The sequence below is a fragment of the Phodopus roborovskii genome, unplaced genomic scaffold (assembly GCF_943737965.1).
Source record: "Phodopus roborovskii unplaced genomic scaffold, PHOROB, whole genome shotgun sequence".
NCBI classification, from domain to species: Eukaryota; Metazoa; Chordata; class Mammalia; order Rodentia; family Cricetidae; genus Phodopus; species Phodopus roborovskii.
Genome location: NW_026126418.1, coordinates 16,703,504 through 16,730,248, shown reverse-complemented (window position 1 = coordinate 16,730,248; position 26,745 = coordinate 16,703,504). Strand labels below are relative to the sequence as shown.

The 26,745-nt window shown below is 40.7% G+C and overlaps 1 protein-coding gene across 1 annotated transcript in view; it reads left to right on the top strand.

Annotated features, from left to right (window-relative positions):
- Positions 1-4,136: 4,136 nt before the first annotated feature.
- Positions 4,137-26,745, top strand: part of Fnbp4 (formin binding protein 4) — a 28,929-nt gene continuing 6,320 nt past the window's right edge. The window contains exons 1-12 of the mRNA XM_051184254.1: positions 4,137-4,486; positions 5,376-5,468; positions 8,429-8,565; positions 8,750-8,936; positions 9,637-9,784; positions 9,875-9,995; positions 10,307-10,648; positions 12,622-12,832; positions 17,689-17,810; positions 19,472-19,576; positions 21,341-21,474; positions 22,442-22,626. Coding sequence (XP_051040211.1) covers positions 4,189-4,486; positions 5,376-5,468; positions 8,429-8,565; positions 8,750-8,936; positions 9,637-9,784; positions 9,875-9,995; positions 10,307-10,648; positions 12,622-12,832; positions 17,689-17,810; positions 19,472-19,576; positions 21,341-21,474; positions 22,442-22,626 — 2,083 coding nt within the window. The 5' untranslated portion in view covers positions 4,137-4,188. The remainder of the gene's footprint in view (positions 4,487-5,375; positions 5,469-8,428; positions 8,566-8,749; positions 8,937-9,636; positions 9,785-9,874; positions 9,996-10,306; positions 10,649-12,621; positions 12,833-17,688; positions 17,811-19,471; positions 19,577-21,340; positions 21,475-22,441; positions 22,627-26,745) is intronic.

Below are 26,745 nucleotides of genomic sequence, written 5' to 3'. Positions count from 1 at the left end.
GGCAGAGGCAGGCAGATCTCTGTGAGTTGGAGGCCAGCCTGAGCTACAAGAGCTAGTTCCAGGCTAGCTTCCAAAGTGACAAAGAAACCCTGCCTTGAAAAGCAAAAACAACAACAAAAAGGACAATACAGGGGTGACAGATAGGTTGATAGTTAAGATAGTACTGCACCTGTACTGGGTGCACACATCTCTCATCTCTACACTCTGGGGCAGACAGACAGGGGCAAACCTCTAAATTTGAGGCCAACCTGGTTTACGAAGTGAGGTCCAGGACAGCCAGGACTACACAAGGAAACCTTGTCTCAAACAAGCATGTACTGCTCTTGCAAGTTTAATTTAGTTCCCAGCAGCAGGTAACTAACAATTGCCTATAATTCCAGAATCTGATGCCTCTGGACTCCAAGGCACACACACAATGAAAATCTAGGGAGGGCCGGACGTTGGTGGTACACACCTTTAGTCCCAGAACTCGGGAAGCAGAAGCAGGTGGATCTCTGTGAGTTTGAGGCCAGCCTGGTTTACAGAGTGAGTTACAGGACAGGCTCCAAAACAATACTGAGGAACCCTGTCTCAAACAAACAAACAAACAGTCTCTAGATAGGATGGTGCAGTGGGTAAAAGTCCTCGCCTACACCTGATGACCTGAGTGGAAGGGAAGAAGAGACTCCTGCAACTTGCTCTCTGACCTCCACACTTGTACCATGACATGTGCAACCCCACTAACCAATCAATCAGTTTACCAATCAATCAATGTTTCTTTTCATTAACAATAGAACTACTGAGATAACTCAGCAGGCAAAGGTGTCTGCTACCAAGTCTAATGATGTGTGTTCAGTCTTGGCACCATATGGTAGAAAAAGTAGGACTAATTCTGAAAGTTGTTCTGTGACATCCATACACATGCTATGGCACGCATATCACACACTCAAAAATTTCCCCTCTTTTAGACGGGGTCTCACTGTGCATTTCCAGCTGGTCTAGAACTTGCTGTGTAGAACAGGCTGACCTTGTACTCCAGGGATCTACCTGTCTCTGTCTCCCAACGTAATACAGAATTCCACTTCACAGTTATCATATTTTATTGCCATATTCCCAAGAAATAAATCAGAAAATTGCTTAACACCTTCAAAATAGCTAACTATCCTTTTCTTGTGTTAATTATGTCCACAAATCTTAGGAGTACAAATCTCAAAACACTTAATTCAGATTCTTTATCCATAGGTAAGAAAAGGTTATTTCAAGTTTGTATGTATTTATTCATTTGTCTACTCACATTTGTTTATTTTTTTGTCATTTGCTGAATGCTTCCCATGTTCCAGAAAGTATGCTTGATAAACACAGGAAACAAATTTTTTGTTTGTTTTGTTTCTCTGTGTAGCTTTGGAGCTTGTCCTAAAACTAGCTTCTGTAGACCTAGCTGGTTTCAAACTCAAAGAGATCCACCTACCTCTGCCTCTGCCTCCTGAGTGCTGAGATTAAAGGCGTGTGCCACCACTGCCAGGCTAAAAAATTTAAAAAGTCAGGTCATAAGCTGGGTGTTGGTGTCACAAGCCTTTAATCCCAGCACTCAAGGAGGCAGAGACAGATGGATCTCTGTAAGTTCGAGGCCAGCCTAGTCTACAGAGCTAGTTCCAGGACAGGCTCCAAAGCCCACAGAGAAACCCTGTCTGGGGGGGCGGGGAGGGATGGGACACCAAAAAAACAAAAAAGTCAGGTTATTGTTCTTGTGTATTCAAAAACCAATTAGCCCATGCACCCAAAATTAACATATATACCCTGTAAGGTTATGAGAATCAAATATAATTCTATATTCAAAGTGATTAGTTAGTAGCACATAGCCACAGCAAATAATAAATGTTACCTAATTTTAGTGTACTTAGGTAGGATTAGCCTCTGTGGTTATAAAAATGCATTCCACCAGTTATTTCTTAAACCCAGTGAGTTAGAAGCCAGTCTGGGCTACAGGTGAATTCCAGGACAGCCAGGACTGTTGCACAGAGAAACCCTGTCTTGAAAAGTCAAACCAAAACAAAACAAAAACCCTTAAAGAGGGAGATAGGTATCAACATTACTGTCTAGTGGCAAGGAGGGTCTTGACAGTGAAGCACAGAGATACTAAATGCCCAGAAAGGTCTTGTCTGCACTGAGCCTCAGGGAAATAATTTGTCATGTAATACAGTAGTTACAACAACTAGAGTAAAGGATGGATTTAAGATGAGAGAAATGGATGGGAAACTGAGCCATCTTCAGAAAGGATAAAAGTCCGAGTATGACAAAGGGCCAACAATTCTGACCTTATGACTTTTATTGACTTGAAAGATTTCTACTTATAAAGATCAAAAATTTAGTTGGCTTCCTATTGCACTTGTGGGAATACCATGATTCATGTAGGTCTACGGTGAATGAAATAAACCTCCATGAACTCAGTCTTCTGTCTTACTACATCCACATCCATCATGTTTCTGCTGAGTCCATTGAGTCCCTGCCACCCCAGGTCCATTTTTATTTTTCAGCTTTTCAAGTGAGTCACTATATTGCTGCTGTAATGTGTGGCCTACAATCAAGAAGCTCTTGGGTAATGCTGGGGCTTTTTGACAATCTATGTATTTCTCAACATACTGATGAAAGGTATGGCTTCTCAACTTTGCTAGTATAACTAGGTTTCTAGAATTTTTTATTTCAGGTGTATGTGTTTCACCTGTATGTATATACGTGCACCACACACATACTTGGTCCAGAGGCCAGAAGAGGGCAACAGATCCCCAGGATACTGGCAATCGGACCCGGGTCCTCTGTATGGCTCTTAACTACTGAGCCATCTCTCTAGCCCTGAGTTACGTTTGTTTTGAAACAGGGTTTTACTATGTAGCCTTGGCTGTACTGGAACTGAGATCTGTCTGTCTCTGCCTCTCAAGTGCTATATCTTTAATACCCATTCCCATAGTCTTCCCATTTCCGCTTGTAATATTTTACTAATATACTGTTGTTGATAGTATTATTGTCTTTAAGACAAATATATCATTCTGTAAGTGCAGGATGATCTGGTATTATGTATACCTGGCTAGACTCACTTGTAGTGACCCTCCTGCCTCAGTCCCCACTGAAATAATAGACATGTACCATGACAACTAGTTCTGCTAATACTATGAGAGCACTTCAGTTGCTCTCCTGTAGTACAAAGCACCACTTATAGACCAGGTGTCATTAGTTGTACGTCTAGAAGCAACCAGGAACGGTAGGAAAGAGTCCTGAAAATAAAACAGCATTAGCTTGCTTGGCAACTACCTCTGGGGAGAACATTAATTGCTCAGGACGTCGCCTGCCTCTAGGGATGGGAGGGTCACTTCCGCAGACAAACAAGACTCAGTCTTTAAAGAGCTCAACGTCCCCAATCTCAAAGTTTTTAGTCTAGACACAAGTGGAGGATCTGGAAATAGGGCAGAAAGGAGTGTTTTCGGAAGATAAGTAAAGCTGGATGAGGTAAGATTTCTGTGGCCCCATACGAATAGTTTGGCCGTTTTCAAGGTCCAGTCATTTTCCCTACTAATCACATCGTATCTGCGTTTTAAGAGTCTACATAGAGTATCGGGCGGTGGTGGCGCACGCCTTTAAAAATCGCAGCCCTTGGGAGACAGAGGCAGGCGGATCTCTGAATTCGAGACCAGCCTGGTCTACAAAAACTAGTTCCAGGACAGGCTCCAAAGCCACAGAGAAACACTGTCTCGGAAAACAAAAAGTCTACAGTTATAAACACCCAGCATCATAACTACTGTTTAATACTACATCCTAAAGTAGCCACAATAATCAAGAGAACCTTGCAGAAAGGTGAAATTTATCTTTACCTTCCTAAATGACAAACAGCTGAAAATAGTCACAAGATGGCGGACAAAGCGCCAAAGAAAACGCTGGTCTAACAGCGCATGGGCGAAACCCAATCTCCTGGAGGAAGTCGCACAAAACGCGGGTCCTCCCGCACCATTGGCTCAACGTCCCGTCTTTTCCCTTTGCCATTGGCTACCTGTTCCTTCTCAAGTCAAAACAGCCAATCGCCGTTTCCCTAAACAAAGCCCACCCTTCCGTGGATGGGGCGGAGCGTCCGTAAAGGCGCCCGGGCCCAGGGCGCATGCGCAAGCGCCCCGCACCGTGCCGGTTAGAAGCGGATCTCTTCGGGAGGCGGTGCCGTAGTCCATGAATATTGATTACGCACCGGGGCCCCGTGCGCCCGCCCCTCCTGACTGCCGACGCTCGCTGCTCGCGCTCGGGCTCGCGATGGGGAAGAAGTCCCGGGCGGTACCCGGCCGCAGGCCCATCCTGCAGCTCTCTCCACCGGGTCCTCGGAGCAGCACGCCGGGCCGGGATCCCGACCCCGATCCGGATCCCGAGGCTGACCCGACGGCAGCGGCGACCCCGGCGGCTGCGACGGCGGCGGCCGCGACGTCGCCCGCGGTGCCTGCCATTGCTGCTCCAGAGGACTCGCCTTCGGAAGGTAAGGGCGCGCGGGGTGCCCCTGCCTGTATTTGGGACGTCCGAAAGTCGAGCACGGGGCTTGCGGCCTAGGCCTTCCAGGTGCCTCTTCGGACGCTGGGAGGAAGAGTGGCCCTGGTAGGCGAGGTACGCCTGCCTGGGCTGCCTAGGACCCGGAATCCGCCGGACTGTGGCGGTGGACTCTGGGCAGCGGAAGGCCCGGCCGGGCTCATCTGAGGCGCCATTGCGGGTGCAGGGGTTTCCCCTGGGAACCTGTGCAACCCACCGAGGCTTGGCACCCAAATGTCTCCCACATGACCCCCTACGATCTTGATAACGCAGAGGGTGGAGGGCAATTTTCCACGTGGGAGCATTGAGGTGATTAAGCCTATCCTGCTTGTCACACTTTGTTTCAGTTTTATTGAAATTGAAGACAGCCACTCTTTAGAAGGAAACAAGCTCATTTTTTTTTTCTTTATGCCAGACAAAGCATCGGTAACCCTCGAATTGTAGGAAAGTAACAAAACCTGTGGGTTTGCCTGGAACTGTATTTGTGTTAAGACTAACAATTAATACATGGGGTAGATGCGGGAAAAGCTGTGCCATTATCTAGTAGAAAGGACATAATGTATGGAAACCTACAGATTTATTTATGCATTTTAATTGTTAAGTATTGCAGGTGCCACTTTCATATAATGTTCACATTGTTACTGTCGATATCACTAAATGAATGGAAGATTCTAGATCAGCTTTTTTTTTTTTTTCACCTCCATAATTTGAACCAGTGATACACACTGGTTTTTTAAGTTGATGAAATCCAGGCATGAAAGGTCAAATTTTGATGTTTGCCTCTCGTGTTTTCTCTGGTCCACCGCCTCACTGCGGTTCCCTTTTGTTCATTTCAAATACAGATGAACAGGAAGTGGTGGTGGAGGTTCCCAAAGTTGTTCAGAATCCTCCCAAACCAGTCATGACCACCAGACCCACAGCCGTTAAGGCAACAGGTACGGGTTTTTGTTATTCTTTTATCTCTTCTCTCAAATATCTTTTATTAAGTTAAGATTGAGTGTGTGCCTGGATTGTCCTGTTGGATGGTTGTACGTGTTGCTAATTTACTATTTCCCATAAAAAGGAATTAAAGTATTTCTGGGGTTGGGGTTGTGGTAGAGTCCTTGCCTCAAAGATGCAAGGCTCTGGGCTCCGGTCTTACAAAAAAATAGATTAGCAATTTTGGTTTTTTGAGACAGGGTTTTTCTGTGTAGCTTTGGAGCTTGTCCTGAAACTTGCTCTATAGACCAGGCTGGCCTCGAGCTCAAAGAGATCTTCCTGCCTCTGCCTCCCAAGTGCTGGGATTAAAGGTTTGTGCCACCACAAACTTTTAAGTAACATGGAAGTTTATTTATTTTCAGATCATTTAGTTACTGCTATACCCCAAATCGGTTTGTGCCAGTCTCTGTGTATGTGCTCACACACAAGATTGACTGCTTCTGAGGATGCTTAACTTGTTTCTTTTTAAGACAGAGTGTCCCATGTGAACCCCACCCTTAGCTAGACTGACTAGACAAAAAGTGGTACTTTTCAGTACCACTCCTCACCCCCAGCACTGTGCTTTTCAGATCACTGCCTCCACCAAAATACAGTACAAGGGATCTGAATGCAAGTTCTTAGGCATTTTACAAACTGAGCCTTCTATCCACAAGTTTTTTTTTTGGGGGGGGGCCCCTTTGGTGTCTTTGAGGGGCACCAATTATGCCTTATTTTAACTACTGATAACTCCTGCCTTTACCTCCCAAAGTACTATGATTATAGGTGTGCTCTACCACACCCCACTCATTTAACACACTGCCTTGGTTGCTACCAATTAAATATTCGTGAAGCTGGAAATTCCTCTTAAGTATCTCCCACCCCATACACTTGCCAGTCCCACTGTGCTGTAATATTTGTGGCAATTATTATCATCACTCAACTTTCATTCAGGACAGTTGTTGGGCTGAAACTTACTCATCTATAAAGTGGATCTACTACTATAGTCCTAAGTTGCTTGGGGTATTAAATACTGCATATATATCTTCATAAATTATATATGTATATTTAATTCAGACATTTATAAAGCAAGAATTTTTTTTCTGTATTTTACATGTATTGAAGATTTAAAGTTTTTTTTTGAGGTTTATTGGGTATACAGTGTTCTGCTTGCATGTATGGCCGCAGGCCAGAAGAGGGTGCTAGATCTCATTATAGATGGCTGTGAGCCACTATGTGGTTGCTGGGAATTGAACTCAAGACCTTTCTTTGGAAGAACAGCCAGTTCCCTTAACCACTGAGCCATCTCTCTAGCCCCCGATAAAATGTATTTTAAGATTAATTTTATTTTTACATTTTCCATTTTTATTCATGTGTCTATGTGAGTGCCATACATGGGAGCCTGAGGAGGCCAGAAGAGAATGTTGGATCCCATTAAGCTGGACATGCAGGTGGTTGTGAGCTGCCCGACATGGGTGCTGAGATCTGAACTCTGATCCTCTGGAAGAACAGCTGTCAAGCACAGATTAAAATATTTATTACAGTAACTTTAGTATTAGTCTAAGATGAGAATGTATGTTTGTTTGATGGTTTGTTTATATTTGTCTTAATGCACTTTAGTTCGTGCACCTTTCAATTTGAGAAGTAATCATTTTTTACTTAGAAAATATGTACATGTACAACACCTGTCCTGAATAGGTATTTAATAACCAAATTTTGTTACTTAGAGAGTGAGGTTCAGTGATCCATGGCATATTTTGGGGGAGGTTATCAAGTATGTGTGGATTGAGTTTATTATCTTGAAGGATTTGGTGGGGTAGAAACAAGTCACATCGTATAGCTCTGGCTGGCCTGGAACTTGCTGTGTAATCCAGACTGACTTTGAATTAGGTGCTCTGATTAAAGACTTGTGCCACCAGGCCTGACGCCTTGAGGAATATTATATAATTTATATCTGTGGTGAGAATTTCATACAGGTATTTGTACCTCTCTTCCTCTTTTTCGTGTGTTGTTTTTGAGACAGGATTTCATTAGCCTTGGTTGCCTCCTGAGTGTTGGGATTTAAGACATGTATCCTTATGCCCAGCTTTTATGATCATCTTGCCTCAGTTTCCTTTGTGCTAAGAATACATGCTTGGGTCACCATGCCCAGCATGGGGTGGGTGGGTGGGTTATTAGAATTGAATCCAGTTAAGTATATAATTTTCAACTGAGCGAAATCCTAGTCCTAATTTAATGATTATTCTGATTTTGAAATTAAGTTCTAACTTGTAAGTAAATAAAATGTTAACTCTGATTAAAGAACCATGTGGTTGGGGCTAGGGGATTAAAACAATAGGCTGAAAAAAATAAAATAAAAACATAGGCTGCTCTTCCAGAGGGTTTGGGTTTGATTCTCAGTGGCTTACAATTGTCTGAAACTCCAGTTTCAGGGGATACAGTGCCTTTTGGCTTCTGCGAGGGCACCAGACATGTCAAATACCACATATGTATGTGTAGCCAAAATATTTGTGCACAAAATAAAATTTAAAAACAAGAAAACAAAACACGTGGTTTGGCTGAGGGTGTCACTTAGCAAAGGCATGAAGTTCAGAGTTGGGATCCCTAGAATCTTTGTGAAAATTGGATGGAAATCGTAGCCTGCCTGTAATTTCAGTAAGGAGTTGGAATTGTTAGAACAAGCTGGGTAGCCAGACTAGCTCCAGGTTTAGTAAGAGACCCCACTTAGGGACTTCTATGCATACATGTGCATATGTATGCAAATATACATATAACCTCATACATATATGCATACCACACCTAGTAAATAAAAGGGAGAACTCTCTAGTCTTATAAGTGCTATTAACTGCTAATACATATCTCTAGCCCTTGATTGTTTTCTTAAATATTTCATAGAATACATTGGTGTTGATGTTACTAGTGTTTTCCTTTTTATTTCTAGGAGGTCTGTGCTTACTTGGTGCTTATGCTGACAGTGATGATGATGAGAGTGATGTTTCTGAAAAAACAGCACAATCCAAAGAGCCAAATGGAAACCAGTCAACTGACATTGATAGTACCCTGGCCAACTTCCTAGCGGTTAGTGATGCTTTTTGGTGCTTGTTTGTTCGTTTGTTTTGAAAGAGTATTTTTGTAGCCCTGTCCTGGAACTATATAGACCAGGCTGGTTTTGAACCTGCAGCTATCTGCCTACTTCTGCCTCCCAAGGGATTTGAGGTGTAAGCACCATGCCCAGTCATTTATTGCTATTTTTATTCTATAGGAGATTGATGCTATAACAGCACCTCAGCCTGCAGCTTCTTTGGTAGCTTCTGCTCCACCTCCAACTCCACCTCGACCAGAACCAAAGGAAGCATCAACACCTGCCCTTTCTTCCACCTCATCAAATGGAACAGACACAGCCCAGACACCAGGGTGGCATTATGATACTCAGTGTTCACTGGCAGGAGGTAAGTGTGGTCCCTGTTTCAAGAAGACTTAAAACTTTGACATTAGTCTTCCTAAGCATTAAACCAGATGCTTTAGCTCTAGGGCTTGGAATTCTGGCCTTTAAATGTAGTATTTGGAAGCTAGTAGATAGGGTGATGGTCTTTACCAGTAGCTGATGTGCTAGGTGAGTAATAAAAGCCTTTTGTAATAAAAAACTTTTGAGAGTTCAGAATACATTTTGAGTATCACACAGCTTTTAATTCTGTGCCCCAAATTGGATTTTTTATTTTTTTGAGACAGGGTTTCCCTGTGTAGCCTTGGAGTCTGTCCTGGAACTCGATCTGTAGACCAGGCTGGCCTCAAACTCACAGAGATCCACCTGCCTCTGCCTCCTGAGTGCTGGGACTAAAGGTGTGTGCTACCACACCTGGCTATGAATAAATTTTTATTGAAAAAAAATTATTCTTTTGGTGTGGAGAAGTTGTTTACAGGGAACATTTAGTAAGATCTAAAGATAAATTTTGGGTATTACAATGCAGAGGGGTTTCTCTTTAGTGGTATATGCTGGGGATGTTAAACTCTGCAACATAGATTTGAGAACCCTTGTGTTAAGTTGTCATCTTCTAACAGCTGTCTTGGGGTAGAAGTCAGGACTATATGTCTGAAATAAACACTACACACACAGAGAGTTTACATTTGAAATGTTTTGTTTTCTTGCAGTGGGAATTGAGATGGGAGATTGGCAAGAAGTCTGGGATGAAAACACAGGTTGCTATTATTATTGGAACACACAAACAAATGAAGTAACTTGGGAGTTACCCCAGTATCTAGCCACACAGGTGCAGGGAATACAGCATTACCAGCCCAGGTAAGGATAGCTCTGAAGAAGAAATTATGTAGGAGAAAGTAGCTGCTATGGGTATTTACCTTTTGTTTGTCTTGACTCTCCCATTCCCAGTTCTGTAACAGGTACTGAAGCTGGTTTTGTGGTAAATACAGATGGATATACAAAAGAGAAAACAGTTTCTGTTTCCAGTAATAAAAGTGGACCAGTCATAGCCAAGCGAGAAGTTAAAAAGGTTAGTATTATAACCTACTGCAGATTTATCTAGTCTTGTGTTAACAAAATGATGTTGTCATGGCTGCCTTTGCTTCCTACTAGTTTCCCTTTGCTGTCTAGAGGATAATAGATTGTAGTTCAAACACTGCCTTCCTAAAGTAGTGTTTTCTTTTTGTACATGCAGTGGTATATATAACATACTAATATGTAGGGGGTACATATTAGTTGTTTTGTGAGTATCCAGTAATTAAGAAGCTAGGTAATAAAAATAATTGAATGTTCAAAGGGATTTTTTTGAGAGTTGTGCCTCAATGCTTTTATTTTCTGAAGGAAGTGAATGAAGGGGTCCAAGCCCTTTCCAACAGTGAGGAGGAGAGGAGAGGGGTGGCAGCCACATTGCTCGCTCCCTTATTACCTGAAGGAGTAAAAGAGGAGGAAGAGAGATGGAGAAGAAAAGTGATTTGTAAAGAAGCAGATCCGGTGTCAGAGGTTAAGGAAGCAAGCACAGCAGAAGAAGAAGCGGGGACGATCATAAAGCCACAGGAGGTTACCCTGGACAGCTTAGAAGACCCTTCCCAGGAGGATCTTTGCAGTGTTGTTCAGTCTGGAGAGAGTGAGGAGGAGGAAGAACAAGATACTCTGGAGCTGGAGCTAGCATTGGAAAGGAAAAAAGTAAGATTCTGAAGATTTCTTTGTAATTAGTTACCTTTCTCTTTGCCACAACAAAATGTCTGACATAAGCATCTTGAGGAAAGAAGGGTGTGGTTTGGATCACAGTTGAAGGTTCAGCCCATCCAAGTGGTGGTGAACATGTGTATGTCCACAGCTAGGAAGTGAAGATGAGTGCTGGTGTCAGCTGGCTGCTGTTCCCATTTTTTATTCATTCTAGGACCCCCACTTCATGGCATGATGCTTTCCACATTAAAAGTGGGTCTTCCCTTAGTCAAAATTCTCTTGAAAAACTCTTTGTAACATACCCAGAGGTGAATCCTGGGTTATTCCAAAACTAGTCAAGTGGACAGTGGTGATTAACCACAGATTTAAGGGCCATACTTCCTCTTATTACTGTTAGACTCGGATGGTTATGCTCAACTTAAACTATTATTGGGACTTTGCTTTTGCTCATTACTTCACCTGTGTTACTTATTTTTAAATATTTCTTTTATATTTACGAGTATTGGGTGTACATTTATGCATGCCCAGTGCCTACAGATCTTCAGATCCCAAGAACTGCAGTTACAGATGATAGTGAACTACCATGTGGGTGCTGGGAACTAAACCCGTGTCCTTTACAAGAGCAACAGGTGCTCTTAACTACTGAACCATCTCTCCAGTTCTCTAAGTTTTTATAAGCCAAAGAGTTACAGAATTGCTGATTTGGTTTGTCTGGTGGTACTTTTTTTTTTGGTAGTTATCAACCATTTTTGGTAGTTGTCAACCAATAAATAGATCTTGTGAGATAATAGAAAAAGTTGACTATTCCTGTGTCATTCTTCAGTAAAAGGGGTAAAGGTGGGGTGTCTTCAAACTTGTGATATTTCTGACTGCCTTAGCCTCCTGAGTACTGGGATTGCAGACATGTTCTACCATACTCAATTCTATATTCTTTTGGGATTTTATCATCTTTTCCCCTCTTTGGGAGGTAGTCATCCACTGCTGTCTTTAAAAAGTCCAGTTTGAAGCAGGATTTTTTTTATGATGTATTTGAGTACAACTTTATGCCAGAAGAGGACATCAGATCCCATTATAGATGGATGATTGAGCCACCATGTGGTTGGTTGGAATTGAATTCAGGACCTCTAGATGAGCAGCCAGTGCTCTTAACCTCTAAACCATCTCTTCAGCCTATAAGCAGGATCTAACATGGGTCAGTAACAGTAAGTAACCTGAAGCTTTGCCTGTTTGAAGATTTGAATCAGTAGGGGACCATCTAATAAAGCTACTTCCATTATGTGTGTATATGTCAGGTTTGTATGTGACTCTAGAACCTGCCCCCCCCCATCTAAATTTGTTACTGTAATTGTGAATTAACATTTGTTTCCCCTTTTTTGAGACAAGGTTTCTCTATGTAACCTTAGCTGGCCTGGAATTGACCTTGCTCTCCTGGAACTCAGAGATCCACCTGCCTCTGTCTCCCAAGTGCTGGGATTAAAGGTGTGTGACACTACTACCTGGCTTTTTTGTTTTGGTTCCCGCCCCCAAACTGAGGACCAAACCCAGTACCTTTTGTTTGCTAGGCAAGCACTCTACCACTGCACTAAGTCCCCAATACTATGAATGCACATTTGTTAATAGCAGAAGAATATTGAGCATGGAGCATAATATTGAGCTATAAAGGAAAGTGGTTGAAAATGCTGCTGCTTAGTGGGCGGTGGTGGCGCACACCTTTAATCCCAGCACTTGGGAGGCAGAGGCAGGTGGAGCTCTGAGTTCGAGACCAGCCTGGTCTACAAGAGCAAGTTCTAGGACAGCCTCCAAAACCACAGAGAAACCCTGTCTTCAAAAACAACAATAACAAAACTGCTGCTTTTCAAAAGTTTTAAATTCTAAGAACAGTCATGACTGTCTCTCTTGGTACTTAGAGTACTTTTAGCTGTTGATAAGTAGTTAATGTTTTGCTAACTTTATTAACATGTTCTTTGTAGGCAGAGTTACGAGCCTTAGAAGAAGGAGATGGTAGTGTGTCAGGGTCTAGTCCACGTTCTGATATCAGCCAGCCAGCATCTCAGGATGGAATGCGTAGACTCATGTCTAAAAGAGGAAAATGGAAGATGTTTGTTCGAGCTACCAGTCCAGAATCTACCAGCCGAAGTTCTAGTAAAACTGGACGAGAGACTCCAGAAAATGGAGAAACTGGTAATTTGTACTTTTCATAAACTAATTCCTATCCCACCCCTCTATCTTGTGCTAGAAATTGAAGCAGGCGAGGAAGCCTCATTACCACTTCGCTCCATCCTTAGAGCAGTAAACTTCAGAGTTGAACTGTGTAGGATAATAAGCCTCCATGGTTTTCTTCTTACACAATAGCAGGATTTGTTGAAATTGTGGAAATGAAGATTATTTTCACATCTCTTGATTTTTGTTTTACTTGTAAAGATCTAAGAATTTGAGAGGTTGACATGAGTCAGGTCCTGTATCTGTTACAAAGTAGGGATTGTACTTTTTTCAACAGCTGGAAGTAAGATTGTCCCAGCCATTTTTTGTTTTCTGATGTTTTCTTGTGTGTGTGTGTGTGTGTGTGTGTGTGTGTGTGTGTTTGTGTAGATGAGAGGACAATGTTGAGGAGTCAGTTTTCTCCTACCTTTACAAGGGCTCTTAAGCACAGGTCACCTGCATTACCATTACCTTCTTTACCCACTGAACCATACTAGCTCCGATTTTATTGCTTGGTGAAAAATTGCCCTAACTTATGTGTAAGACCTGAGAATGCTCCCTTGCTTACTGCCTTTAGGTGAATGTGAACATCAGAGGTCTACTTCTGGCAAAGAATCTTCCTCTATTCTCTGTAAAAGTTACCCTCTTTGTTAAAGGTAGATAGACAACTTGATTTTGTCGTTGGACCCAAGTTGTTTTTGTTCTGGGTATGGTGGAAGAGGCCCTGTTCAATTCCCAGTTAATCAGAGAGCCCCAAATAAATCTAATGTTTTAATTTATATTTGAACCTAATTTTGTGTTAGAAAATTAGGAATAACATTTGAGCACCAAGCCTTTCTTCAGTATACTTACCAGAAGGCATCTCTTATCAGTTCTAGCTAAAATGCTATCAAATAATACAAGTAATAAACAAATAACATACATTCTTATTTGTATCACCCTCCCCCCGCCAATAATAGAATCAGTTCATGGTGGCATACCTGTAATCCCAGCACTTAGGAGACCTGAAATAGAAAGATTACAAATTACAGATTAGCCTGGGATATATGATGAATTCCAGCTAGCATGCAAAATAGAGCAGCAAAACCCTGTCTCAAAAAGTAAATAGATGGCGGCTAGTTAGGAGTACTTGTTGCTCTTACAGAAGACCCAGTTTCAAGATCTAGCACCCTTGGGGTGCTTCACAGCCATCTGTTACTCCAGTTGCAAGAGATCTGGCACTTTCTCTGGCCACTATGTTTGAGCACGAAGATACACAGACATGAAAACAAACCACTCATACACATAAAATAGAGTAAATAAAAATATAAGATCTTTTAAAAGTAAATAAATAGGACTCAGTGAGATGGCACAGCAGATTTTTTTAAAAAAGCATTTGCCACTCAGGATGACAATCTGATTCCCAGGATCTGAAGAGAGGGAGGGAGGGAGTCCTCCATACATGCACCATAGCGTGCACTCATCCACATTCCCATACCCCACACCTGCACAATAAATACGTACATTTTTTTAAAGTAAATAAAGAATCTGGAGCCAGATGGTGGTGGCACACACCTTTAATCCCAGCACTCAAATAGCAAAGGCAGGTGGATCTCTAGAGTTCGAGGCCAACATGGTCTATAGAGCAAGTTCCAAGACAGCCAGTGTTACACAGAATACGAACAAAAATATGGATAGGATGGCATCTGCCTTTAATCCCAGCACTTGAAAGGTAAGCAGACAGCCAGATCTCTTGAATTCTAGACCAGTCAGGGCTATATTGTGTAGCCTGTCGTCTTGTCCTTCTTCTTCTTCTACTTCTGTAAATAATACAGATGAATAACATGAAATCTTTTTATTTTTTCTTATCCATGTTTCCTATCCTTACTATACATTTTGTCTTTATATATATACATACACTCTTCCAGATATTTCCCTTTTTGTTTTTTTTAATGAAAATAAAATATAGGCCACCCAAATATCTGAAAAGGGTGGGATATATAAGTTGTGCATTTTCATTAAGGAATTCTATGCAGCTTTGCAGAAATGAATAAACCTTAATTGTGGGTAACAACAATGAACTTTTGAGACTGTAGTGTTGAACAAAAAAAAAAGAGACATGGAGAAATGCACATGCTGATCTGTATGTTGTAAGTCAGAAAACGGGCACAAGTTTGTGCTTAACGCTATGTCCTTGATGAAACTAAGAAATGAATGACACCATCAAAATAAAGGGCATTTGTAGGAAGGTTGTAGGTGGGAAGGTTGATTACAGATGAAGCTGAATTGTAGTTCCTTTGTTCTTGTTGTTAACACTGTATTATATGTATTTGTCAAAGTGTTCAACAATCTACTCTAAAATATGCTATAACATGTATCTTTATTCACATTGTAGTGTTACTACAAATAGATGCTTAGTTATGCATATTTTGGATGTGTGTGTATTGCATTTCAGCTTTTATTTGAAAACATTTTTAAACATGATTATAGTATATACACTTTATTTTTGTTTTTATGTAAAATATAAAGATTTTCTTCATTAAGCTTTCTTGTAAAAGGAACTATAGGCCAAAAGCAAGATAATGTTCTGCACACAAGAATATCTCCATGTGTGGTATGTGGTGGAGTGCCCCTGCATTTAATTAGGACCAAGTGATGACATCAGGCATTAAAGGGGGAAGAAGAAATACTCTAGTCTGTCAGATTCAAGAAGCAAACTTGACACAAACGCTCCAAATAAGACCAAGTTAGCAACTTTAACTAGGACACTACAGGTTCTACAGGGCAGCTTCTGAGACTGTAGTGTGCACATGGACACAGCAAGGAAGAGCTAGTTAAAGAGGGACTGGAATAAGGAAATTTTCACTAAATCAAATTAACTTCTTATCACCTGCCAAAACAAAATGAATGGGAGAGCACGTGAGTGAGTGTTGGTATACTCAAGGCATATTGTACCAGTGTCTGTATTCGGAGTTAATCAAAACTTTTTAATTGGTACAGATGAAGCATTAATGGTCTTGACCTCTTACCAAGTTCAGACATGTTATATTTTAGATGGTGTATATACAAACATGTTAAGACAACATTGATTCTGTACTAGAGGATAACCAGTGACATTGTTTATTGATGACATTATCATCAAATATTCCATCGTCTAAAAGGAAACTGCTGCAAAAATGTTTTCTCAGAGATTGGGAAAACTACGACCTTGCTCTCTCTGATTTACTTCAAAGTCACTGTGTCTTCTAACAGTAGAGTCCTTCAGCTTGAAGACTGAAAGATTAGTCCTGACCTTCAGCAGTGGTGAAGTGGCCCCACCCAACCCTCATGATCTGTGGGTTGCCCATACCAATCTTGAGGATGTTGGTGGGCAGCCTTTAGGCATCATTCAGCTTCTGTGACCTGGTGATCAGGTGTCCACTACAGTCTTCACAGCCACCTGTCTTGGAAACTTAGTGCTCACACCTGTATAAATTTGATAAATTTTGCTTAATTACCCTACAGTCTTACAGTAGGAATAGTGATGCTTAAAATGAATTTGTGCCTGCCACAGATCAGTTTCTAAACTAAAATTGCTATAAGTTAGTAAGTCAGACCTAATAGATTCAGTTTTGTATCATTTGAAGATGGCCTGAGTTCAATTCCTGGGACCCATATAAAGGTAGAAGATAAAGGTAGAAGGAAAGGATCATCTTCACAAAGTTGTTCTCTGATTTCCACGTGTGCACAGTGGTATGTGTACACAAAACACACACTTTTATGATTGCAGTTTAAAAAGCCTAAGGGTATCACTGTCTGTGTCTATAATTCTGACACTTAGGATGCAGAGCTTTTAGGATCATGTGTTTCAGGACAGTAAGATCATATTCTGACTTTTATTTTGTTGTATCTTAAGAGTTTGTAAACTGTGTTGTTTTGTATTCCTGTCTGGCCGAGCTAGCTCCCTGTGTAGTTTTTGGTGGTGTTGAACTAATTTTTTCTGCCTTCTTCCCTTAAATGTTGGGGTCATGGATGTATGCTAGCGTGTCAGTTGTGAAGCGCTGTGAATGGAGAGAAGGGGTTTTGGTCAGGTTGCTTCAACATCTCTGCTCTCCCCAACCAGAGTAGCTGGGACTATTGATACAGACAACTATATGAATCTTGATTGTCTGTAGTCCTAGCCATTTCAAGAGGTAATTGGGTGGGTGTTGGTAGTGGTGATTTATTTTTTTGAGAGGGTGTATCTCCAGCTGTCGTAATAGTAGCCTGTGTAGACCAGATTGACCTTGAACTGAAAGAGATTCTCTTGCTTCTGCTTAAGTGCTGGAATTAAAGGTATGTACCACCATGACTGGCACTGGTGATGCTTTTGAGACAGGAAATGGCTGTATAGTCCAGATGGGCCTGAAACTCTGGATCCTTGTTACTTCATTTTCCAAAAAAAAAAAAAAAAAAAAAAAAAAAAAATACTAGAAAGACAGACTTGACTCCCTTTGTGCCTGGCAGCTGAAGTCGATGCTGCTATGGTTTTAAAAGTTTTCCTCCTATTCCACCCAACCGTGTATTCCAGGTTTGATATCTAGCTTTTTTGTTAGACTGGAAGTGTTGATATTCTGGAAGAAAGGATGGGAAAGAGAAAGGGAAAGCAGAAGCTGTTAAGGTAAATATAGTGGTAGAACAATGTGATTTTTGTGGTCCCCTTTGAGAAGGGTCCCCCTTGAGAACAAGTTATTAGAACCTTGATAAAGCTGGCAAAAGAGAGAACTAATACTATTTTTCAGGTGTCTGCTGCAAAGAGAATAAAATATGTTTTGGAGCTCTCATTTGTCTATTTTGGCTTAATTTCATGGGTTTTTTGTTTTATTTTGTTTTTTTTGCAGCAATAGGTGCTGAAAATTCTGAAAAAATAGATGAAAATTCAGACAAAGAGGCAGAAGTAGAAGAATCTTCTGAGAAGATAAAAGTCCAAATAGCACCTAAAGAAGAAGAACAGGATTTGAAAGTATGGGTATTTGTGGAACTTAACTGGGGAGGTGGGGAGGGAGACTTGGTCTCACATTATAGCTCACTCAGGCTGGCCTGATAATCTGAATCCTCCTGCCTCAATCTCCCAAGTGCTGGGATTACAGGTTTAGCCATTAAACTGTTATTAACTGATGTTAGCAAATCATAGGTTTTATTGTGTCCAAAACCAAAATTTTCATTTCATTAGATAGAACAAAAGATTTAAGGCTGGAATAAGAATGATCTGAGAAATTATGTGAAAATTATAAATACTTTGAAATTAAGCCTTTGCTGGAAAGAAATAACCTACCAATATTCACAGTGTACAAATATCCCACAACAAGGAAGCAGAAGGCAGGCAGAAGTGTCTGCTATGAAAACTCAAGCCCCTGCCTCCACTCACATCTCCCACTAACCCTAACCCTAACCCTAACCCTAGGCTTCTGTGGTTTACAAGTACTGAGAAGATGAACAGACTTAATTCCTATGTGAAATAGTTGTCTTTAAATGAAGGCAAATTTGTTTCCAATTGCATAGGGGACCTCGTGAAATTCTTTGATACCCACGGGGGGGATTTATAACCAGGATCCCATCTGGATACAGCCAAATCTGAGCTGTTTGAGTCTTCTCTGTCAAGCAAAATAGTATATAACTGAATGCACATCCTCCATAAACGTTAAATCTCCTCTGGGTTACTAATGCCTAATACTGCATTAGGATTATTTGAATGGTTCTTTAGAGACAATATTGTTACGTAGTTTAGTCCTTCAGCCTCAGGAATGCTGAGATTATAGACCTGTACTACCACACCTAGCTTACACTGTATTGAGGAATATGACCAAAAATGTCGTCCTAAAATATTTAGTCTGTGGTTGGTTCAGTGTGGATCTTGAAATGTGATTTGTTGGAAAAAGCTATAGCATGGTATTCTGTATTGTGCAACCATGTAGAAGGGACTCGGGAAATAATAGTTTTCTATAGAGCAAGTTCTAGAACAGGCTCCAAAGCAATACAGAGAAACCCTGTCTCGAGAAACAAACAAAAAATTTAAAGCTTCAGCTTCTGGCTAACATAAGTAAAATTTGACTATTGGAATATTCATTATATTTTCCCTTCAGCTATTTTAAGATATAATTGACATATTTACCATATATAAGATGTTTTGATATATATGTATCACTATATATAATTAGATGTTTTGAGACTGTATTACTACAAGCCCTGCTAATCAATTGCCACCTCAAAGATCTTTCTTTGGTATAGGGGTGTTGGAGTATTTGAATTTCAGCAATACTTTGTGGTATTGTTGACTGTAGTCACCATGTTATACATTAGAGCCCTAATTTTATGAGTGAATGGTTTCTACCCTTGGCAGCAACCATCACTTTGTTATTCTCTTTATGTAAATTTGATGTGTTTAAGGTTAGGGTCTCTGTTCAGCTGTTGAAATCCATGTTTGAATGCATTGTAATAGTAGATAAGCATTTTGTTCATTATGTGAATTTGATTATAAAGTAGCATTCTAAACATAACTAGTTACAGTAATTTGTGTGCAGATAATAAATTTCCAGTATTTGTAATAATAAATGGAAGACTTTATATAATATATATAAATGAATGCTGGAGTTCTGGTTTTAATTTTTTTCTGTTCTTTTATAGTTTCAGATTGGAGAACTGGCAAATACCCTGACAAGTAAATTTGAATTCCTTGGAATTAATAGACAGTCCATCTCCAATTTTCACATGCTGCTCTTACAGACTGAGGTAATTCAGCTGGTTTTGCTATACATGTCACATTGTTGTTTTATTTTTTATTTACCTTTTGTTTTGAGACAGAACCTCATTACATAGCCATAGCTGGCCTGGAGCTTAATATACAGTCCAGGATTGCCTCACATTCAGAGATCCTTCTGGCTTTGGTCCCAGAGTGCTGGGACTAAAGGCCCTTACACAAACTCAGCCTACTTGTTCATGAAAATTTTATTTATTTATTTGCTTTCTTTCTTTTCTTAATTATTTAATGACTTTTCAAGGCTCAGTCTCTCTGTGTAGCACTAGCTGTCCTGGAAATCTCTCTGTAGACAAGTCTGGCCTCAAACTCAGCAAGATTGCCTGCCTCTGCCTCCTGAGCGCTAGGATAAAAGGCGTGTGCCACCACTGCCCTGCTGAAACTTCTATTTTTATTCATGTGTCTGTGTGTGTTATATGTGCTCAGGTGCCTAAAAAGGCCAGAAGAGGACTCCAAATCCCCTTAAGCTGGAGTCACAGGCATCTGTGAGCTACCTGACATGGGTGCTAGGAGTCAAAAACAAGTCTTTAACTGCCAAGCCAACTCTCCGGTCTCTGTTTAATTTTAATGATTGTGTGGTGTTGATGCATATGTCTGTTCATTTGTGCATGTATGCAAGTGGAGGCCTGGACTGAACATTAGGAATCTTTCTCCATTTCATTTCACCTTATTCATTGAGACAACTGTCAGTTGAATCTAGAACTTTACCTGTACAGGTTGTCTGTTTGCCCAACTTGCTTATGGTGCTTGCCTGGCTTCTGTGTTGTGGGATTTGGGGATTTTATCTCTGGTCCTGATACCTGTGGCAAGCATTTTAATCACTGAGATATTTCCATAGCCCATAAATGGTGTTTGAATATGGTATCTTAAGAATGTTTTACTGGGGCTGGAGAGATGGCTTGAATGGTTGAGAACACTGACTGTTCTTCCAGAGGACCTAGATTTATTTCCTATCACACATATCAGAACTCAAAACTGTCTGTGAACTCTAGAATCCAACACCCTCACACAGACATACATGCAGGCAAAACACCAATGTCCACAAAATAAAGATAAATAAAAAAAAAATAAACAATGTATTTTGTAACTGCAATCCCAGCACCTGGTAGGCAGATGCCAGCTGGATCTCTTGAGATTGAGGCCAGTCTGATGTACAGAGTGAGTTCCAGGACAGCCAGGGCAGAAACCCTATCTTGAGTCACCCTACCCCACAAAAAATGTGTTTTGTAGACTGGGGAGATATCATAGTGGGTATAAACACTAGTACAAAAGCTAGATGACCTTTGTCCCAGAACCTATTAGGTGAGAACAAGCTCTACACAGTTGTCCTCAAACTGAAGCACATCACACACACACACAGAGTAATAAATAATTTTGTATGGGAGAGGTTGAAATATGGTCTCTCTCTTTAGTCCTGGCTGTCCTGGAGCTTGCTGTGTAGACGAGGCTATCCTCAAATTTACAGCTCCTCAGGCCTATGCTGTGATTAAAGACATGTACCACCACTTCCATTGCATGAGTTTTTAAAAATGTGTTTTGCACTTTTAACTTTGATATTAATATTTGAGCTATTATAGTTGAAGTAATAACACTTTATTAATTAATGCAAATGCCACCTTAATAGAAGATGAGATTTCTTTGCTTTCTTGGTCTGCTCATCTGTTAGAGCATAGTGATACAGTGTTTGAGTCTCTTTTACCTCTGTTTTCTGATATCAGTTTTAATTTTGTTGATTCTAGACTCGAATTGCAGACTGGCGGGAAGGGGCTCTTAATGGAAATTACCTAAAACGAAAGCTTCAGGATGCTGCAGAACAACTAAAACAGTATGAAATAAACGCCACTCCTAAAGGCTGGTCCTGCCACTGGGACAGGTACGCACTCTTCTCCCCTTTTCACCTTTCACCTTTGACATCTCAGACATGATTTGTGATCACCACCACCTGACGCCATGACAGCCTGTCTGGAGACTTGAGAGCAGCTGGGCAGGCAAAGTGCTGCAAGCAGAGTTTGGCCAGCCATACATTCGGAAAAACAATGTTTAAAAGTGTTCCATGTAACGGATTTTTTCCCAAGATTGGACAAAGCCGGTTTTTACTCTCCAGAGTGTTGCACGGAGTAGGGCGGGCTTGGGGGTTAAGCGCATGCGAGAGCTCTGTGCGCTTTACAGGACCTCTGGAAGCAACTACTCCTGATTAACCTCGGTGAAGTTAAGGAAAACTTCGTGACTGAAGATGTGAAAGAAGAACAAGATTACTATCCTCTGCCAGCAGGTCAGATGAAAACATTTCTTTTTATATTTGGCTTTTCTTGATTTTTTTTTTTTTTCGTTATTTGAAATCTTTGCTCTTTTATTTTTCAGCTCCCAGATCCTCTCCCTCTCTTTAGCTTTCACTGTGTTTGATATCAAGAATTTGAAATGAATTCCACGGTCCAAGAGGGGAAGAGTCACCTTTCACTTCGATGTTCTCTTCTTTGGAAGGGAAATTAGTGTTCTAGGCAATCGAGTCCCTTCATTAATGAGACTTGGAACCCGGTTATGCATTGGCAAAACAAAACAAACAAACAAAAAAAACGAAAAGAAATGATTTCTAATTCGTCTGTTGGAGAGGGTTAAGGGCTGTATTCACAGAGCTGCTGGCAGTGCAAAAAGCTTTGAATTTTCCTGGGTTCTCCATCCTCAGTTGTCAAAGCTCTTTGTTGCCTTTGTGAATAGCAGTCCATAAGAAGAGGTTCGTCCCTGTGAGAGCAGACTGCCTGCTGTCCTGGGACAGGACCAAATGGAAGTGTCTCTGTAGGAGAACAGATTTTAAAACATGTGTTTTCTTTCTTGTAATTTAGGGATCATAGGCGATATTTCTATGTAAACGAACAGTCGGGTGAATCTCAGTGGGAATTCCCAGATGGTGAGGAGGAGGAAGAAAGCCAAGCACAGGAAGTTAGAGATGAGATTCTTCCTAAGCCCACTGTGAAAGACAAGACCTGCATTGATCCAAACTCTACAGACGCCTCTGAGAATTCCACAGGTACGACAGTCTATTCTGTTCTCGTTGAACAACAGTTTTGGAGAAAAGACATTAATACCTTTATTATAGGACAATTTATAGCATAGTAATAAGATGCTAATTGCAAAGTCCAACTTAAACTAAGAGAATGAATGCATGAGTTACATAATACACATGGCTTTTTGACTAGTCAGACTACTATCTTTTGATCTTAAAAGATTTCATGTGGTTGGGCGTTGGTGGCGTATGCCTTTTGTCCCAGCACTCAGGAGGCCAAGGCAGGCGGATCTCCATGATTTCGAAGCCAGAGCAAGTTCCAGGACTGGCTCCAAAAATATACAGAGAAACCGTGTCTCAAAAAATCTAACAAAAAAAGATTTCATGTAATAAATATTAATTCGTACCTTTATGAACTCTGTTAATAAGTACACATTTTATGTACCAATTAAATAAAAATAATTCACATTAAACTTAATAAAAGAGACATATACTTCACAGAGAAAACTTTAGATCTACAAAAGCAGGAATGGCCATGCAGAGGACTAGGTAGTTGGATTGCCTACATCTGTGAAGTAAAAATAAGAATTGTTCTTTATTTTATACAGTTCTATTGGTATTTTACTCTATTCTAATCATCAATGAAAATTGCCAGTGATATTTTTAGATAAGATCAGAAATGGGTGAAATTCCCATTAAGATGCTCTTAGATAACTGCATGGTGGTGACACAAGCCTTGGTTGGTTTAGGGTTTTTTTTTTTTTTTCTGTCTATGCATAACCAACCGTAAATCTCATTCCTCTGAAGCCATAGACATTATTTTTGATAAGATATCTCACTGAGACCTCCTTGAGGTTAAGTTTACTAACCATCTAGTCCCAGTGATCCATCTTTGCTCTGCACTTCTGGAATTCCAAGCAGGCCCCTCCCCTCTTTGAGACAGGGTCTCACTTTATAGTACTTGCTGTACAGACTAGGCTGTCCTCAAACTCATAGAAATCCATCTGCCTCTTAAGTGCTGGGGTTAAAGCTTCCCGGCCACACCTGGAGTTTTTTGTTTGTTTTTAAGACATAGTTGCTAGGTTGAACTATTTATTGACTGGACTGAGCTGTTTCCTGTTCTTGTGGTTTTTTTTTTTTTTTTTTTTTTTTTTTTTTTTTTTAACCGAAATATGTACTTTGTGTGTCCCTGGTGCCTGGCACCCCAAAGGCCAAAGATTGTGTCAGAGTCCCCGAAGTCTACAGATGGTTGTGATAGGACTCAGATGGAAGAATCCAGGGCTCTTGACCATCTCTTCAGTACACCGCCACCACCCCCATCCCCGTCTATCCTGAACCCTAATTAGCTATTCAGAAGAGTGACATAGTTCCACACTTTATAAAAAAAAAATAAATTTTTTGCTAAGTCTTTTTTTTTCCCCCCTCTTTTTCTTTGCTTTCTTTCCCACCTCCCTCTTCTTCCCTGCTTTTTTAGTGGTACTGGGGGTTGAACCCAGGATTTAGACATACTCCTACCACTACTGAGCCATATTCCCGATTATTTTTGACAAGATACCACTCTGTAACTCAGGTTTTGGCCTTAAACATGTAATCCTCCTGTTTTGGCCTCCTGAGATTATAGGCTGGTGCTACCAGGAGACTTGTGGCAAGACCTTGTCTCAAAAAAAACAAAACAAAAAAAAAGCCAAGACTGTTAGCTGTTTGTTAAAGTGATATTTGAAGGCATGATGACTATGAAGTGATTCTTAAATAACTAACCCTTTGAAAATAAAAAGTAGGAAACTTTTTGATAGCATAAGAAGAGCCAACTTCTTTTGTCTTCTCCTATCAAAAGTATGCAATGGCTATTTCAATGAAATGACTAAGGTAATATTATCCTGCCCAATATTATTTTGTAGCTGCTTGGCCACTTCTCAGCCTTCCACACCCAAGAGCCACATTCACCTTGGTGATGCTTCTAGGACTGACAGTCCATGGCTCTTTGACCATGGTTCACACATACCATGTGGTGTGTGGAAGGTGCCACTGAGCCTTACAAAGAAAGCAGATGTTACTAGGCCATTCTAAATCTCTCATTAATGTAACCCTCCTGGAGCCCTAATGTAATTATGGCTTTGTCTTTAAGAATGCTGTACCTCTTAGCTTTGGTACCAAGAAACATTCTAGAGGTACAAACCCACTATTGGTCTGGCTGTTAATAAAGGACTCAGTGTTTTTTAATTGGCTTAATTGGCATGGTTGTCAGTGACTGTCTCATTCAATCAAGAGGCTGAGACAGGAAGATTGGGAATTTGAGGGCAGCCTGGTGGAAACCACCTCTGTACATACACGCACCCATTTCCAGTGCAAAAAGAAGGTGCTTTGTTCCTTGCTCCCATCAAGAAATTTGTAATCATATTCCAAATGATTTTGTTAGCATCGTTAAGTAGCCTAGATAACATTAGATAGAATAAAATAAAAATCCACAGATTATATGGCATTTTAAAGAGTATTTTAGAGTATAACAAGATTAAGGAATTTTATTCTATTACATTCCAGAAGTCTACTTTTGGTAGCAGTAGTAAGTGACAGATTATTTCTGCTAACATGCTATAGCTTTTTCTTTGTTTAGTAGATAATGAACAGGCTTGATTTTGGTTGAGTGGATGATTACATTCTTGACCACTCTGCTGTCTTTTGGGGTGTTTTGAATCAGACCCCAGACTGTTCTCAAATTCCCCGTACAGACAAGGAAAGTATGACCTTGATCTCCAGATCTTCCTGCCTCCACCTCTTAATGCTGAGATTACAGGTATACACCCATCACACACACTTAACAGTTCTTAAATGCTGTGGGCTTTTGTTTTTAAACACTTTAATGTCAAGCACCAAGCTATTTTATCCTATTGTTGATGACAAATACAGTTGGTACTATCTGGTAAGTCATCATCCGGCTTACTACACCTATCTTTAAAACCATCTTTTATTAAAAGAAACTTAAGGAAATATATTTGTTATAGCCCTAAAGAATGGACAATTGGGCAAGGTGGTGGTGGCACACAACTTTAGTCCCAGCACTCAGGAGGAAGAGGCAGGTGGATCTCTGTGAGTTCAAGGCCTACCCTGTTGATATACAGAGCGAGTTCCAGGTTAGGCTCCAAAGCTACAGAGAAAACCTGTCTCAACAAACAAAAAGAAAAAAGTAGCAGTATGATTGTAATAGACATGTGATGCTTAAACTAGGTTTTTTGTTTAGAAGTTTAATTTTAGCATTTTCTTTGAAAAGATTATTTTGTGTGTGTGCGCGCACGCATGTAGAGGCCAGAAGGCGGCTTTGGATCCCTTGGAACTGCAGTTAGAAGCATTTGAGAGCCACCTGATATGGGTACTGGCATCTGAACCCTGGTCCTCAAGATAAAACAGCAAACCATCTTAACCACTGAGCCATCTGCAGACCCAGTGCTTTTGGCTTTTGAGACAGGCTCTCTTTATGTATTTTAGGCTAGCTCACACTGAGCTTCCTAGGAGTCAGAATCACTGGCTTGTGCCACCATGCCAGCTAAAGTAGCTTTAACTTTTCTGTGCTTAAGCTAAAGAGAGAATTATCAGTGTTTGTGACACAGCTTTTATATTGAGTAAATTTAGGGGCTTGGCATTCAAGTATTCTATTACTTGTTGAATTTATCAAGTTTGTTGTGTGTGCTCTTGTTTGGTTTGTCTTGTCTTAGTTTTTTGTTCTTTTTCCTTTTAGAAACAGGGTTTAATATATCTCAGGCTGGCCTGGAACTTGCTGTGTAGCTAACTAAGGAAGTGACAGGCTTCCTGTTCCACCTGGACTGGACTGGAATCCTAGGTGTATGTTACCATGCCTGGTTTTATGCAGTGGGATGGAACTTGGGACTTAGTGCATTCTAGGAAGCATTCTGCCAACTGAGCAGCCCTCCCCTCAACCTCCCATTAAATGGAGTTTACTTAATAACACTCATACAAAGTTAGGTACTTGATTACTTTTGCTGGTTCACAGACTACATTATTAACTCTGGCCTGGTGTGGTCTCTTGCATTTATTCAGTTAGCAGCATGCCTGTGTCATAAAGGCATGATACTTGAAGAAAAAAAAAAAACTTCCAGTCGACTGGGCGTTGGTGGCGCACACCTTTAGTCC